The 16,175-nt window shown below is 43.3% G+C and overlaps 2 protein-coding genes and 1 non-coding gene across 3 annotated transcripts; 2 read left to right on the plus strand and 1 right to left on the minus strand.

Moving 5' to 3' along the window:
• LOC149308943 (large ribosomal subunit protein eL39) lies at window positions 1-6,692 on the plus strand. The gene is made up of 3 exons (XM_089536750.1): window positions 1-98; window positions 4,062-4,165; window positions 6,448-6,692. The coding sequence occupies exons 1-3, from the start codon at window positions 96-98 to the stop codon at window positions 6,494-6,496; spliced, it is 156 nt and encodes a 51-aa protein (XP_089392876.1). The 5' UTR covers window positions 1-95; the 3' UTR covers window positions 6,497-6,692.
• On the plus strand, window positions 5,103-5,233 carry LOC149308944 (small nucleolar RNA SNORA69). The gene has a single exon (XR_016282267.1). It is a non-coding gene; the product is annotated as a small nucleolar RNA SNORA69 (small nucleolar RNA).
• Window positions 6,693-9,303: 2,611 nt separating the features above from the next.
• On the minus strand, window positions 9,304-15,785 carry LOC149308945 (ankyrin repeat domain-containing protein SOWAHD-like). Its single transcript, XM_089536749.1, has 2 exons — window positions 15,698-15,785; window positions 9,304-11,625 (listed from the first exon to the last, which is right to left on the minus strand). The coding sequence occupies exon 2, from the start codon at window positions 11,460-11,462 to the stop codon at window positions 10,446-10,448; it is 1,017 nt and encodes a 338-aa protein (XP_089392875.1). The 5' UTR covers window positions 11,463-11,625; window positions 15,698-15,785; the 3' UTR covers window positions 9,304-10,445.
• Window positions 15,786-16,175: the final 390 nt, after the last annotated feature.

The raw sequence follows: 16,175 nt of genomic DNA on the forward strand, positions 1-16,175 counted from the left end.
TTCTTCCCGTCTCCGCTTCCTCCCGTCATCCCTTGCGCCGCCTTTCCTTTCTCTTTTCCTCGTCGGCCATTGCGGTTGAGGCCTGAGCTTCGGACATGGTGAGTCAATCCGTTGCAATCCTTTGCCGGGGTCGCCTCCTCGGGCTCCGAAGGCCTCTTTTGACCGTCCTGAGTCTTCCTGGATGGGAGACCGAGTTGAATTGGGAAGCCGGGAATAGTCCTTGGGGCGCCTGGAGCCCCTTGGGGCGCGGCTTCGCTCCGCATAGAACCCTCCTTACTGGAATAGCTTGTGAGCATGCGCAGAACATCCGTGGCCATGCAAGTCTAGGTCCAAGGGGTTTCTTGAGCTTTAGGACAGTGATTCCCAATCTCTGGCTTTCCAGGTGTTCTGGACTTCAGCTCCCAGAAGCCTCGGCCATTTTGGCCAATGGCTTAGGATTGTGGGAGTTGAAGTCCAAAAAAATAAAACCCCCTGAAGGCCAGAGTTTGTGACACTGCTCAAGGGCCTTTCCTATTCTGCTTTGATTTACTACAGTGGTGCCAAACTCTGGATAGAGGCTTCTGGGAAATGAAGCCCAAAACAGTAAGAGTACCAGAGTTTGGGAGTCGCTGATTTACTACATTGCTGCCCAAGCAAGGAACCAGGGGTGGTTTGGGCTGGGGCTCTGGAGACCAGGGTTCGAATCCTGTCTCGGCCATGAAATCTTTTGGGTGACCTTGGGTAAGTCACACTCTCTCAGCCTCAGGGAAAGGCAATGGCAAACCTTCTCTGAATAAATCTTGCCAAGAAAACCCCATGATAGGATACTTTAGGGTTGCCATAAGCTGGAAAGGACTTGAAGGCACACAGCAACAACAACAAGGTGGATATAATGTCACCCTCTTTCCTGAATCATATCCACCTTGTTGTCATGGTCGTTGTTGTGTGCCTTCAAGTCCTTTCCGACTTATGGTTGCCCTGAGGACTGGGCTGTACTCTTTCCTGAAAAGGATTCGAACCCAGTTCTCATTCACTGAGGGTGTGTTTACACTGTAGAAGTAAATGCACTTTGACACCACTTCTAACCACCATGGCTCCATCCTACAGAAGCCTGGGATTTGGAGCCTTTAGGGGCACCAGCACTCTTTGGCAGAGAAGGCTAAGGAGCTTGTAAGACTTCAAATCCCAGAACGGAGCTGCAGCATTTAAAGTGGGGCCAAAGTGCATTATTTCTACAGTGTTCTACAGCAATGGTCCCCAAACTGTGCTCTTTAAGGGGTTTTGGACTCTAGCTCCCAGAATCCCAGACTATTGGCCAACATGGCTGAGGCTTCTTGGGAGCTGAAGATCAAAATCTCTTCAAGGGCACAGTTTGGGGACCACTGCTCTAAAGCCCTTGTTTAATATTGTGTGTGTGTATGTGTTACATATTTGTAATCTATTTGACTTACTCAACTTGTAACCTCACTTTATACAGTGGGTTCTTTTTATCCGCTGGGGTTTGGTTCCAGGGTCGCCTGTGGATAACAAAATCTGTGGCTGCTCAAGTCCCATTAAATAGCAGATTGGTGTCCCTTCTCGTAAAATGGCAAAATCAAGGTTTGCTATGTGGAATTTATACTTTTCTATTGGAATACTTTCAAGTCATAGATGCTTGAATCCATGGATTTAAAAAATCCATGGATAAGGAGGGCCAACTGTACTATCTTTGCACTACTCCTTGTGTTTGTCCTCTCTGTTGCATTATTTTGGGACTGTAGCTCAGTAGTAGAGCATAGTTGTTATTTTAGTGCAGAGTGCCTGCCTCAGTTCAATTCTCAGCGTCATCTGAGAAAAGGACCCCTGTCAGAGAAGACCCTGGGAATGTACCTGCTATTAAATTTGGGTGTCCAAATGGACATCTTTTTATGACAGCTTCTTCCTCCTCCTTTTTAGCATTTCAACATTATACCAAGCCAAGAGCATTGGGCCATTGTCCTTGTTATCTGCTGCTCATTTTTAAAATTACAAATACAGGAGGCCTTCTGTACATACAGTAGTTGTAACTGGGACCTTTTGTAAGTAAGGTCTTTGTATTTTGTTTTAATTCTGGTTGTAATTCACTTTAGGTTTAGGCAGATTATGAAATTAGAATGTGCTGTATCCCTTGGTTATTGTCCATCCCTTCAGTCCATCTAGGCTTGTTAGTACAGTCGGCCCTCCACATTTCCAGCTTTGGTTTTTGCTGATTTGATCATTCACAGATTTGATTAATATGTTCTCTTTAGGAATCTTAGGGTCCTCCAGCGTGACTGTGGTCAGCTTCTGCCAAAAGCCATGCTGGAGGACCTAGAGATTGCTAGAGAGAACTCTTCTCTAGACATTTGTAGGTCTTCCAGCGCAATTTCATGGTCAGCATCTGGCAGAACTTGACCATTGAATTGTCCTGGAGGACCTAGAGATTGCTAGAGAGAACTCTTCTCTAGACATTTGTAGGTCTTCCAGCGCAATTTCATGGTCAGCATCTGGCAGAACTTGACCATTGAATCTCTGGAGGACCTAGAGATTGCTAGAGAGAACTCTTCTCTAGACATTTGTAGGTCTTCCGGCGCAATTTCATGGTCAGCATCTGGCAGAACTTGACCATTGAATCTCTGGAGGACCTAGAGATTCCTAGAGAGAACTCTTCTCTAGACATTTGTAGGTCTTCCGGCGCAATTTCATGGTCAGCATCTGGCAGAACTTGACCATTGAATCTCTGGAGGACCTAGAGATTCCTAGAGAGAACTCTTCTCTAGACATTTGTAGGTCTTCCGGCGCAATTTCATGGTCAGCATCTGGCAGAACTTGACCATTGAATCTCTGGAGGACCTAGAGATTCCTAGAGAGAACACTTCTCTAGACATTTGTAGGTCTTCCAGCGCAATTTCATGGTCAGCATCTGGCAGAACTTGACCATTGAATCTCTGGAGGACCTAGAGATTCCTAGAGAGAACTCTTCTCTAGACATTTGTAGGTCTTCCGGCGCAATTTCATGGTCAGCATCTGGCAGAACTTGACCATTGAATCTCTGGAGGACCTAGAGATTCCTAGAGAGAACACTTCTCTAGACATTTGTAGGTCTTCCAGCGCAATTTCATGGTCAGCATCTGGCAGAACTTGACCATTGAATCTCTGGAGGACCTAGAGATTCCTAGAGAGAACACTTCTCTAGACATTTGTAGGTCTTCCAGCGCAATTTCATGGTCAGCATCTGGCAGAACTTGACCATTGAATCTCTGGAGGACCTAGAGATTCCTAGAGAGAACACTTCTCTAGACATTTGTAGGTCTTCCAGCGCAATTTCATGGTCAGCATCTGGCAGAACTTGACCATTGAATCTCTGGAGGACCTAGAGATTCCTAGAGAGAACACTTCTCTAGACATTTGTAGGTCTTCCAGCGCAATTTCATGGTCAGCATCTGGCAGAACTTGACCATTGAATCTCTGGAGGACCTAGAGATTCCTAGAGAGAACACTTCTCTAGACATTTGTAGGTCTTCCAGCGCAATTTCATGGTCAGCATCTGGCAGAACTTGACCATTGAATCTCTGGAGGACCTAGAGATTCCTAGAGAGAACACTTCTCTAGACATTTGTAGGTCTTCCAGCGCAATTTCATGGTCAGCATCTGGCAGAACTTGACCATTGAATCTCTGGAGGACCTAGAGATTCCTAGAGAGGTATTCTCTCAGGTATTAAAAATGTATTTTTATTTGTGTTTTTTCCACTTTCACGGGAGTCCTGTGCCCCTAACCTTTGTGAATGTGGAAGGTCCACTGTATAATGTACATTGTTGTTAAAAAAATATAGGACTAGATAGCACTGAACCTTTGCATGGTTCCCCTGAAACAGAGCTTGGAAAAGTTGCACTGCAATTCCTAGAATCTACCAGCCATCATGGCTATAGAGATCCTAAAGTATTGTGGATCAAGAGTTTCTAAGGATGATGGTTTCACAACCTTACCTAAGATCTTTTTTGTTTATAGTCTCACTCTTAATACCACAGTTGGTTTCAAAATGTGTGACTTTTCACTCACTCTTTCTCTTTTTCCAAACTACTAGTCATCCCACAAGACATTCAAGATCAAGCGGTTCCTTGCTAAGAAGCAGAAACAGAACCGGCCTATCCCACAATGGATCCGCATGAAAACTGGCAATAAGATCAGGTAAAGGCATTACTTGGCCTGCAAGAGGTAGCAGTAATGCAGAGGCCACTGTATTGGGGTGCAGGGTATTTATGGCTTCAAGAAGGAATAAATGCAGGGTTTGGGACTGATAGTGTGGTTGGCATGGTTTACATGACAGGCTGGCTACTTCTAAGTTCAGGAAAGGAACACTGCAGTTGTGTATTCTCATCTCAGTTCCGTCCCATGTGCCCTTGAGAACTCTAATGGTGTGAGAGCTGGAAACTGGAATCATACTGTGGCATCACAATCCCTCAAGAACATCAAGGCAGTTTTTAAAGGATGGGAAATATGTGTTATTTGTAGATCAGCACCATTTTTTTAGGCAAATACTAAATGCAAAAGTTCCTCACATCCTTTTGAATTAAGGTCTGCTTAAACTAAAAAGTTCACAGTTATTGCACTAACTGGTATCTTTCTTTATCGGGGTAATTTTTTGTTCACTGTTCACTCATGGCATGACTTAAAAAGTGGTGAAAATGTTTTTTCCTGGCTAACTAAATTGTGATGACCGCTGCTTGCTTGACCCCAGCTGCAGAGCCGCTGCCAGTCAGTATCCCCAGTATTTGACTTGGTGGACTTGGCGCACACTCCTATGTTCCATCATATGTTAGCGATTGCCATTTCATGGCCATTGTTCAGTTTCTAGTCTGTGTGAGCTTCCTAGTATAGAAGACCTTTCCTGACCGACTCTGAAATCTTTGCCTTAACTTTTGTTTTTCATTCTTACTGTTCTCTCAGATCTTGTATGTTGGTTCCTTTCCACACCACTTTATCTCTTCTGTCTCTTTTTTGTACCTTTAGTGCAAAGCTCTGCCTCATTTTGAGAAGGCGGTATTCCCCATATTCATCCACTAGTGAAGACTCTTAATTTAGAGGTCTGTTGTCACCGTTCTGCAAAGGTGCCTAAGGATTTCCCAAAGCAGGCTGCAATTACAGTGTTTCATTCTGTGGGAGCACTGCCATGTCCCTGCTGAGAGCAACTCTGGTTACTTGGAATTTGATCTCACCTCTACTGGTGAAATCAGTCTCCTTTTAACAGTGACAAGCTTTGAGAGGAAAACTTAAGAATGTAAAAGCTTTGGAGTCAAATTTCTGTTGTTATTTTTCTGGGAAAAGAGCACAAATGCACACTTGACTGGAAGTAGACAGATACATTTTATTAGGCTGGAACGGTAATCCAAACTTCTTAGTTTCAGCTCTGAGGGGGCTGGAAGCAGAATGTGAAGTTGTGCAAGAATTAAAGAAAAGTTTGCTGCTCAGACATGACCACTTTGGGCTTTTTAGGGCTAAAACAGACTGCAGAAATAATCCAGTTGGAGACTGCCCAGGCTCAGTGCTAGGGAATTTTGGGAGCTGTAGTTTGTTGTGGCACCAGAGCTCTCTAACAGAGAAGGCTCAATGCCTCCCAAAACTACAGTTCCCAGAATTCCCTAGCATTGAGCCAGGGCAGTGTTCTCAAACTGGATTATTTCTGCAGTCTGTTTTGGCCCTTAATAGCCAGACCTACTGAGAATTTCATCAGTATCACTGCACAGCTCTGTGATAGTACATTGTGGACAAAAAGGAACACAGCATTACAGAATGTGTGTAGCAAAGTACCCTATTGCATGCATCACATTTTTGAAGGCCCAAATAACTATGGACCCTCTTACATAGGCAATGTGTTTTCTTCACTAAGTAATAGTTTTCAGGAGTGGCATTTTTTAAAAATCAATATAATCATTTAAAAATTAACACAGACATAAGCTGATTGCATCTGAATCTGTGTGTTAGCCAGGGGCAACTTTGTTGAATAAAAATGAGATACATGAGCCTCTCCACTTACAGCTAAAATAAGGAATGAAAACATTAGATATCCTAATGAGTAGTTCTTTCTAGTTATTTGAATTCTTCGACTTCCCCTTTGGTGTTTCAATATAGTCCACTATGCTAGGATTGGAGGGTGTACAGATGTGTATGCTCATATTTTTCTCTTCAACTCAGTGGAAGAGGAATTCATGGAAACCTTGTGGGTCTCTTTAAAATAAGTTACATTGGGTAGATGTGTGCTGATGAGAGGGAAGAGGGAGGGCAGATGGGTGTGGGAAAGCACACTCCCCTTGCTAGCAACTGTGAAGCCCTTTGTAAAAGATGTCATACATGAATTCCAAGGGGATGGTGAGTTCACTTGCTTCCTATTGGCTTAATTCAGGCTGGGTTTTTTAGTCTGTTGGAGGCGCTGAGCTGTGCCTTGCTTACTAATGCTGTCCCTTTTGTTCTAGGTACAACTCCAAAAGGAGACACTGGAGGAGGACCAAGCTGGGCCTGTGAAAGGAAGCAGCTTTGCCCCCATCAGCATGCCTATCCTGTGTTAAGCTCTCAAGCCTAGAATGGCCCCTTTCTACAGATCTGCCACAGCTCTATTTTACAGAGCTGAACCCTGTCATATATTGTGCAGTTTTTCTCTTTCCTAAAACTTTATTTTCACAAGGAGTTTCTGAAAAGAATTAAAACTGAATAATGGGGACCTTTTGTGTTGAACATTTTCTGTCTTTCAGTTCTGAATCCATTCATATTGGCTGAGTTCTTGTTCCCAATGGAGAAAGGCTCATTAATAAATATGTGATAAAATACAGTCCAGCAAATTGGCAACTTGTGCTTGGATTTACTATTTACACTTGCTCTACACAGCAAGGCAGGGGGAGTTGGCAGCAGTACCAAAGGCTCATGGCTGTGAATTTGGCATCTGTTGCCTGGAAGGCTGAAACTTCCAACTGGGTCTTTGTGGGTGAATAGCCTGAAACAAGCTGTCAGAAAAGCATGATGCCAAGCAGGCAGCTAGAAATGGGTCTTCCATGGCTGCATCTCAGGATGTTGCTCCAGGCAGAGGTGAAGACATAGTAGGGAGAGGGGGGGTATGAGCCCTGAACAGCAAGGAATAAAGTAACGGTGGTGGTTGAGACAATGTTGGAGAATTGTTTGGTCTTGCTGTTCATTTGTCTATTTTTATATTGTTGAAAGTATAAATTATCAATTTTGGTTCACCGACCTTTAAAAAACGAATAAATAAATAATGGGTGTCTTTAAGGGGCGTCAAACAATTTTGATGTTTTTAGAGAGTTTTTAAAAATGATGTTGTTCTGCATTGAAAATGAAACTGGGCTGCTGCACTTCTAAAAATTGCAAACATCCTTACGCCAAAGCTGTCGCAAGTACAGTTGGGTTTTGTAGTATAGTGAGCAGTGGCTTTCCAGGATCTCTGCAGAGTTCCTTTCCCAGAACCTGCTGGTGAGACTTTGGCAAGAGGCAGAAGGAACATAACCTGAGAGATTTTTGCATGTGCTCTTCCATTGAGTAACATCCCCTGTCCAAATTCCCAATGAGAAAATAAAATAGATGCAAGCAAGAAAGCTTCCACAAATCTCCACAGAGGATAACTGGAGCTGTTTCTGGTTTCTGGGGCCTTCATATCCACACACAACTTGAGTTAACATAAAGAGTTCGAAGGAAAGTCATGTATGTAGACTAGAAACAAGGTGAAAAGTTTTTTACTCTTGTATGCTTTTCGAATATTATCTCCATGGTACTTGCTTTGGTATTCTGTGTAAGACTAGGAGTTCCCTTTCCATTCTACCTGAATTGGCTATTGCCTGGCTTGTTCTGTATTTCTGACTTTGCATTCAGGAAACGAAAGGGCAAATATAAAAGCTTGGCTGAACTGGAAAGAGTAATCCAGGTGTGCAGCAAACTAATAGATACATATGTGGCTATATTGTTAAGCTGAGTAAATAATGGAGGTTATGCTGTTGTACTATGAAATAGTTTCCTGGTTTCTATGGAACATACAATGATTGTGTGTTTGCAATGTCAGAGATAATGAAAGCAGTAACATGAAGGAAAAGAAAGCACAAGAGCTTAGAGTCAATTAAACTTGTGGACCTAAAAATGTTGTAAATCCTACCATATACTGCTGGCACTAATGTATTTGTGACATCATGACAGTATGAGGACCACAGTAGTAGGATACCGAAATGCATTGGTGATCTGATTGGGGAATAAAATACCTAGTCCCTCCAAGAGAGATAGTTTTGCTCCATGCTGAGCACAGATATGAACCAGTTAAAGGTCTGTATATATGCATGGCTCCATGGCTGGGTAGTTACTGGGGTCTTGTGGGATTTTTTTGTTTTTGGCAGGTTTCTTCCTGGGGTTTGCCATTGCCATCCTCTGAGGTTGAGACAGGGTGACTTGCCCAGAGTCACCCAGTGGGTTTCATGGCCAAGTGGGGATTCAAATCCTGTTCTCCAGAGTCGTAGTCCAGTGCTCAACCACTATGCTATGGTGGCTTTCAAAATAATAGAAGCATAGAATTGGAAGGGCATCTAAGTCTTAACCATGCATAAATGTACCACTACAGCACTCCCCAAAAGATGGCAATCCAATCTATTTAAAGACCTCAGAAATAAAAAAGGAGAGACTCAAGCTCGGAAAGCTAGGAAGACTTGTGTTAAATCAGCCTTGTATGAAGATTCATCCCAGGTTATTCCATATGGTAGCATCAGTTCCTGAATTATTTTTGTACCTTTTTCAGATCTACAGTAAAGTTTTTGTTGTGTGCCTTCAAGTTGTTTCTGACTTACGGCGAGCCTGTCATGGGTTTTGTTTGGCAAGATTTGTTCAGAGGAGGTTTGCTGTTGCCTTCCTCTACTATTAGTATTAGCAATCTTGGTTTCAGTTCCTTTCATAATGATTATGGATTTACCCTTTTCACAGCAGCTACACCCAACTATTTTCATTAAGCTCTTCATCTCTTTGACTCTTTCTTGGTCAGTCCCTACCCATTCAGACTATTTATCAGCATCTGTTTGAAGTTAATGGGAAGGGGGTTCTTTGTGTGCACCTCTTTACATTTTATTACATCAAACCACATTTGCCATTTAATGCCATCTTCCACACTGCCACCCTACCTCTCCTTCCATTAGGAGAGATCTTTGGAGCTCTTTGCTTTCCCTTTTTATTTTTAACTATACTAAATAGCTACATGTCTCCCAATCTGGGTTATCCCCCACCTCCATGAACAAGCTACAAATGACAGGATCTACTACACATATGCCTCCATTGTGAGAACTGGCCATTTAGTCCTGCTTGTTACTTTCTGTTCATTTAATAGTTTTCTGTTCAAAAGAGGCCTAAATTAAGCTGAACACATACCCTTCCAGTCCTGGAGCTCTCACATTTCCCTTCAAAAAGGTTACCTTTGACTAAGCTCTGGAAACCACTCTCTGTCCCTACACTCCATAGCAGATGGAATCACAAGAGACAAACAGTTCTACTTATGCACCATCAGGATTCTTTATTTGAAACTGCAAAGGTTCCCATGGTATTGAGAAACCTTTGAACAAGGAGTGTTGACATTATTTTTATTTCCTCCTTCATAACCCAGACTAGTTAATACTTTCATAACTTCATCCAAGAAAAAAGAAAGGTGTGAATTATCTTCTAGTAAGGAGTAACTGGTTGGGTCACCCAGGAATTGGTGACAATACCTCTTTACCTATCGTGAGAATTCATGAAAGAGAGTAGACTGTGCAAGGTTGAAGCCACCTCCACCCTGGATTTAAATACTATGTCTACCCCCATTGAAGTTGCAGTAGATGCAGAATTCTGTGTCCCTGAGAATCACACTACCAAACATCTAGTCTTCAAAGCTCTAAATATGTATTTGAAAGTGTGTGTTCATGCGCAGTATCTGCCAAACCCAGACTAATGTCTGAACATTACCAGGGGTTAAGCTTTACTGCTCAATATGGCATACTGACACTTTGCAATCATAGTCAAATCAGAATAAATTGTGTAAACAAGGAGAAGGAGTGTGCGTGCGCGTGCAAAGTTTCCTGCTTGAGTGAGTTGCAAATTTTTCCCCTCCAGGACAGAATTTCAAACTTTTTAATTGCAGTGTATAAACAATCCTACCTGCACACTTCCTTCTACGAAGCAAAGTGATATGGTAGACTTCTTCCAGTTCACAGCCTTAGCCACATCAACACCATCTAGCTCTACTCCATGCTGTTTTCTTGGAACTGTTGGCCCCTGAGTTCTACCTGTGGCCAAAAGGCAGGCCTGGGCAGGTTTGCTTGAGCCAACAATTTGGAGGCAATCTCTAGCCACATTGGACAACTCCTGGGCTGCCTGCCTCTTTCTATCCACCGTGTCAGGATGACTGGTGTTAGAATTCACTCACAGGTAACAGGTCAAACCACTTCAGCCACTGAGCAAACTTCTAAAACTCCTGGAAGAACGCAACAGCTTGTCTGAACATGTTCCTGAAATAAGACAATCCTGTGGAAGCCCTCTGGCTTTGTCTTCCACCACTGGCTTCCTTATAGTCCCCTTTCAAAACATTGATGATGCCACTTCGTTTTGATGGAGCGCAGTTGTTGTTAGTGTTTCCTCCACCTTCTACAGCCAAGTCTTCCTCGCTAGCACCTGAGAGCTCCTTCAACTCTCTGGAAGCATCTGCTTGGAGGTACTGCCATGCTTTGCGTCCATTGTGGTCCCGAAGGCTAGTATTGGCCCCAAAGGCTCCCACCAGCACTTTGATGACCATCTCATGGCCCTGAAGGGCAGCCAGATGCAAAGGGGTGAGCCGACCACTGGCTGTGAACATGTCGATGTCAATTGGGTAGTGATTCTTCTCGGCAAAGGTGATCACTTCAATTAGGTCTTCGTGGCGACCATGTTTGGCCAGCCAGTGGAGAACAGTGAAGCCGGTCACAAAGTCTCTCCTGGAGAGCAAACTGGGATCCTTGGCAAGCAAGTTAAGGATGTTCTCAGCATCTCCTTGGGCCACTGTCAGCATCCACTCATGCTCCAGGGGGTCCAGAGCTAAGGACAAATCCTCTGAGTTGACATCCAGATGTCCCTGATCTTCTGGAACATCAACAGAGATGCTGTCCATCTGGGAAGCGGTAAGCCATGTGGGTTTGACTTGACTGGTCTGCAGGAGGATCTCCTTGAGTCCTTTCCTCCTGGTGCTTCCCCAGCCCATTGAGAGCCTAGCTGTGTCCATCCCTGCTGTCCAGTTGCCTGAACGTCTGCTGGCCCTACTCAGGCTTCTATTGAAATTGGACAACTGTCCGCGATGGAGAATCAAGCTCCCAGCTCGGATGCTGGGACTGGGGGACTGGCTACCAACCGTGTCCTTCATCTGAGCCTTGAAAGCTGCTTCTTGTGCTAAATCATTGGACATTTTAAGCTGCCCCTCTTGCAAGCTTTCTTCCTTTTGCTTCTCTGCCATGTTGCCTCTGCCAAGGTACAGAAATGTTGCTTCCCAAAAGCTTCCAAGGCTTCCTACATCTATCCTTTAAAGCCTCTTCTGTTTCTTGCAGAGCTGCATTTTTGATGCTTCACTTTCCTGGTCAATAAGAAGGGAGGCTCTCGAAATGCAGGGCTTCCTGGTTCTGCTTGCATGCAAAGAGGAACAAACACTTGCATTCGTTACTTAGGAAGAAGAAAACAGTCCTTGTGAAACAGACTACAAGCAAGAAGGTTAAAGATTCAATTTGCAAACCTGCTAGAGTTTTGTGGATCAGTGGCTTTAAAAGTTTTTTGCAGTGATCCCTATAAATATCCTTGTCACTTTTAAGAAATATTTTCTATTCCCCTCCAAGAGGTTTGTAATACTCCACTGTTAAACATAGTTGTTTGACAATAGATACCTTTCATTTCACTTCCAATTGTACTTGCATATCTACTCTTCTTTCCTTCCTTCCTTCCTTCCTTCCTTCCTTCCAATGGGGTTAATAAAAGCTTTGGGGAACAGAATGTGTATAATTCAGCTTACTGGTATGGGAGGGGGGAGAATTTGCCATTATTTAATGTGCATGTGACATTCTCAGTGATTTGTCCTCGCACATTTTATAGGGCAAGGCTGTTTGCAAGTCTTAGCTTCTTACAAGCAATTTTCTAAATGCCTTCTGGTCCAAAGCTTCTATATCTGTTTAGAAGCCGCACTCTTACACTCAGTGACCAGGAGATAAGTCCCACTGAACCCAGTGGTGTTTATGGAGAAGACATGCAGAAAATTACTGGTACAATGATTGCAAACTGCAGGCTTTGGGAGTTTTCCATTATTCACGTTGTTTCTCTGTGTATCCACCCTCCTTTGTTTTGTTTTGCTTTTCCAGCTTAATGTTAAGCCTGAAGGAAGAGACCCAGAGAACTTAAAAGTTCTTTATTGGACCACTTGAAATCTTGCAGTTATTTTGAATCTAATAAAGGAATCACCCTACTGTGGCTTTCAGATTTTGGAAAACAGACAAATACCTGCTTACAAGATCCTATACAGCACAAGCTGCTCTCCCTCTTAAATTGTCATCAGCTCAGAATTTGAAAGGGGAAAAAAGGACAACTCACATCTGTCTCCTGCTATGATTAGAATTTTTAAATGGTGTTTGTGATAAATTTTCTGAATTATACAATATTTTAACGTGGGAACAAAATGTCTTTTTAAAGACGTTTTAAAATATTATATGTTAAAAGAATGTGGCTGGCAAGCGTATGAGTAGCAAGCCACAAAATGGGTTGCTGACGCTGCTGCCACAGACTACTTAGTTTTCCCTCCTTGGTTTTGTTTCAAAATATTTCCCAAAGGCTGCTGACCATTCTTCTCCTCTTTCCTTATTCTTCCAAATTTTGAATAAACCAGAAGACATGCACAATCATCTCTCAGCCTTCAGCTCTGGAAAAGGGGATAGTTAACGTATGACTTATTTACTTCAGAATACAGTAGCTTCCAGTATTTAGGATGCAAAAGAGGCTATGTGCGTATTAGATTTCAAGTCTTCCTGGAAACCTGGAAATCTTATCCACTGCTAAACCTTCTCTTCTGCAATCTAGAGATGACATTTCAGTCACCCATATAGCAGGCAGGTATAGTGTTTAGAATATAGGACCTTGGGAGAACAGCTTGATCAGTTCTATAGGATTGCTGTGAAGATGAAGTAGGAAAAAGGAGGGCCAAGTATACCACCTTAAGCTTATTAGATGAAAGGCGAGAGAATAAACATAACTAAATATTTTTTAAAAATTAAAAAAATAAATTTCTGTCTCATTAAATTGTTGGCTCTTTGCATTTGCGACTTTGACTTTTGTGGATCTGATGATTTGCAGTTTTGATTAATAGGTTCTCTCTAGGACTCTCTTAAGTCCTCCAGCACAACGCTGCCAGAAGTTGACCATAGAGTTGTGCTGGAGAACCTAGATGTTCCTAGAGAAAACACCTCTAAGCATTTGTAGGTCCTCCAGCATAATTCTATGATCAACCTCTGGCAGATGTTGACCACAGAGTTGCACTGGAGGACTTGGAGATTCCCAGAGAGGTGTTCTCTTCGGTAAAAAGAATAATGGTTTTTTTGTTTGTGGTTTCCCCACATTCACGGGGGTCTTTCACCCCTAACCCCAGTGAATGTTGAGGGACCACTGTGGTTAGTTAGATGCATGATCAACCTGCACTTGAAGTCTCCTAAAGTGACCAGATAACTCTCACATCCACACTCAAGAAATTACCTACCAGTCAGACATGGATGTTCGTTTCAGTTTTTCGACTTTAGTCCAAAAACGGCTCTTTCCCGCTTAAATGCCAGAAATGCCTTTCTGTGAAAGTACTGAATTTCATTTTCTGTTTCTTTGACTAAACTGAAATGAGCAAACATTACTGGGATTAATTCTTTCCATACTATAGTTAGCAGATTGAAAGAACTGAAACTGGGACTCTCCAGTTTGCTATATCGGTGCTTTACTTTCAGCCAGGGCTGGGCAGCTAGTGTTGCCAGTGTGAAAACTGGGGAGGGCTCCTATACTTTTAAAATGATTGCATAGAAATTTCCCTCTTTGACATAACCATTCAAGGTATAGAAGCCTGCTCCAGTTTTCACTCAGGCAATCCCAGTGGGCCCAACATTCCCCATCTTGGGGCTAATATGATGCCCCTGCATTCTGTTTTTGCACCTCTCAAACCTCTTGGAGGGAAAAGAGTGAGTGAATTGCCTCTCTTGGAAACAATTAATCTTTTATATAGACTGCAGGTCCTCCTCCCACACTGTTTAAGATTTTAAAAAACAAATAAATCACAAGATCAAGTGGATTTCCAGCCAATTCCTGCCCCATGTTTTGGCTTTTTTTTGGTGTTGTTTTGACCCAGAGAGAGACAGGGGCACAAAATTGGCTCCTAGACCCACCAAAGTTGCCAACTCCTGCTTCAGAGCCATATCAATTCTCCAGACAGACTCCAAAGGTAGAAAACACGTACACCGCACCTGCTCCAGGGTACTATCACCTGTTCTTTCTCTTGGCACCCAAATTAGGCCTAAGAATTCCCATTGTTCTAGAGCAGTCAGGTATTGTGTTCAACCACAATACATAAAAGCCCTTTTTGATCTCTTCTTATGCTTTTTGTAAAGTATAATGGTGTAATCTAATGCTGGCATAAGAATTTTATCCCTCCAAACTTTTCCACATTTCTAGCATAACAATAACTTAAATCTTTTGTTGAGCTTTTAGAAAGATAGTTTAGGCATCCCAAAGTAAAGAGGCAAGCAAAGTTACAAAGCGCATGAGAACACAGCAAATATAAAAGTTCAGGGTGTGAACAATTTTCAGTATCTTACAATGCGAGAAATTTGGGGAGTGAAGGAAAATTTAATGAGGGGCAGAGTTTGTATTTGGGGGGGACAATGCCCTCCTTCTCCCCACTTCGCTTGACCCCTGAATGTAAGGATGATGGGATACAAGACAGAAAGGGGCAGAAGACCAGCTCTTAGTCCAACAAAATGTACCTGCAAATTTCAAAACGAGGCATGACTTTCCTTTGGTGGGAAGTAGTGTTCAAAACTCAAATGAAAAGAAATGCAAAGGTTATCTAGCTCAACCCCCGGGAAGCAGGAGGCAAGTATAACATTCTTGACAAACAGCCAACCTGCCATTTTACTTACTAATGGAGAACCTACTACTTCTTCTTGCACCCTTTCCTATTGCCAGCGCCAAAGTGAGATTCAGCTGTCAGTCTGATTTGTGTCTGAATATGGAACGGAAGAGGAAAGCTGTCTTGGGGAAGGAGCAGCAAAATATCCTTAGACAGCCTTGGTTTACACAGACATCCTTACAACAACCCTTTAAGAGAGATCATATTTGTTGTCTCCTCTACTGAAAGCTAAGAGAAGGCAGCTGTTTGTCCAGTTGGGATCCACTGAGGAATTCACTGCTGAGCCTTGGGCACTTTCTTAAGCCCAGCACATTCTCTTCATGCCACAAAATGCTGAAAATGGAAGCACTGTTTTAAGAGTGACACGTAAAAACAGAGCAACCACTTGCCCACAGTTTCAGGTCACTTCATATCCTACTGAGTGACTCGATTTCCCATGGAATTTCTTTCCTTAGAGTTTTCCCTTCCTGCTTGACTTTCACATGTAAAAACAGGTGTCGGGAAGCCCAAGCCCACCCTATGGAGATGCAGCAAGATAGCTGGCCTTTTACCTTTCCAAATGCACCTGCCGGCCAGGGGTCGCTGCTCTTCTCCTGGGACTGTGGCCTCAGCCCATAGGAGCCACTTTGGGCACCTTGCCGTTGTCCTCTGGGCTCCTCCTTCTGCCAGTGTGTTCCTTCCGTGTCTCTCAGCACAGCCTCCAGCCGGCTCTTTGGAGCTCCTTTGTGCAAAGTTTGCCATCAGTGAGTTTCGCAGCTCGGCAGAAAAGCCGCCAGCGTGACCTTTGCTCTCCCTATTGACTGGGACAGATGAAGCTGCTGTAGGCGCAGTATGGCTCATTTTTGCACTTCCTCCTGCAGCTGAGCAGCCCAGGGCCAGTGATCTTAGAAACCATGGGGAAACCCACAGATCCGACCCTCCTTTGAGGGAGAAGCGGAACAACATGGTGGCGGTCCCAGCTATACATTTTGACAGAATGACAGATCAAGGGAGGGCACCCTCGTCAAAGGTGGTGCACCTGAAAAACCA

This window comes from Sceloporus occidentalis, unplaced genomic scaffold (genome assembly GCF_023333645.1).
Source record: "Sceloporus occidentalis isolate IW3139 unplaced genomic scaffold, rSceOcc1.0.p SCAF_8, whole genome shotgun sequence".
Taxonomy (NCBI): Eukaryota; Metazoa; Chordata; class Lepidosauria; order Squamata; family Phrynosomatidae; genus Sceloporus; species Sceloporus occidentalis.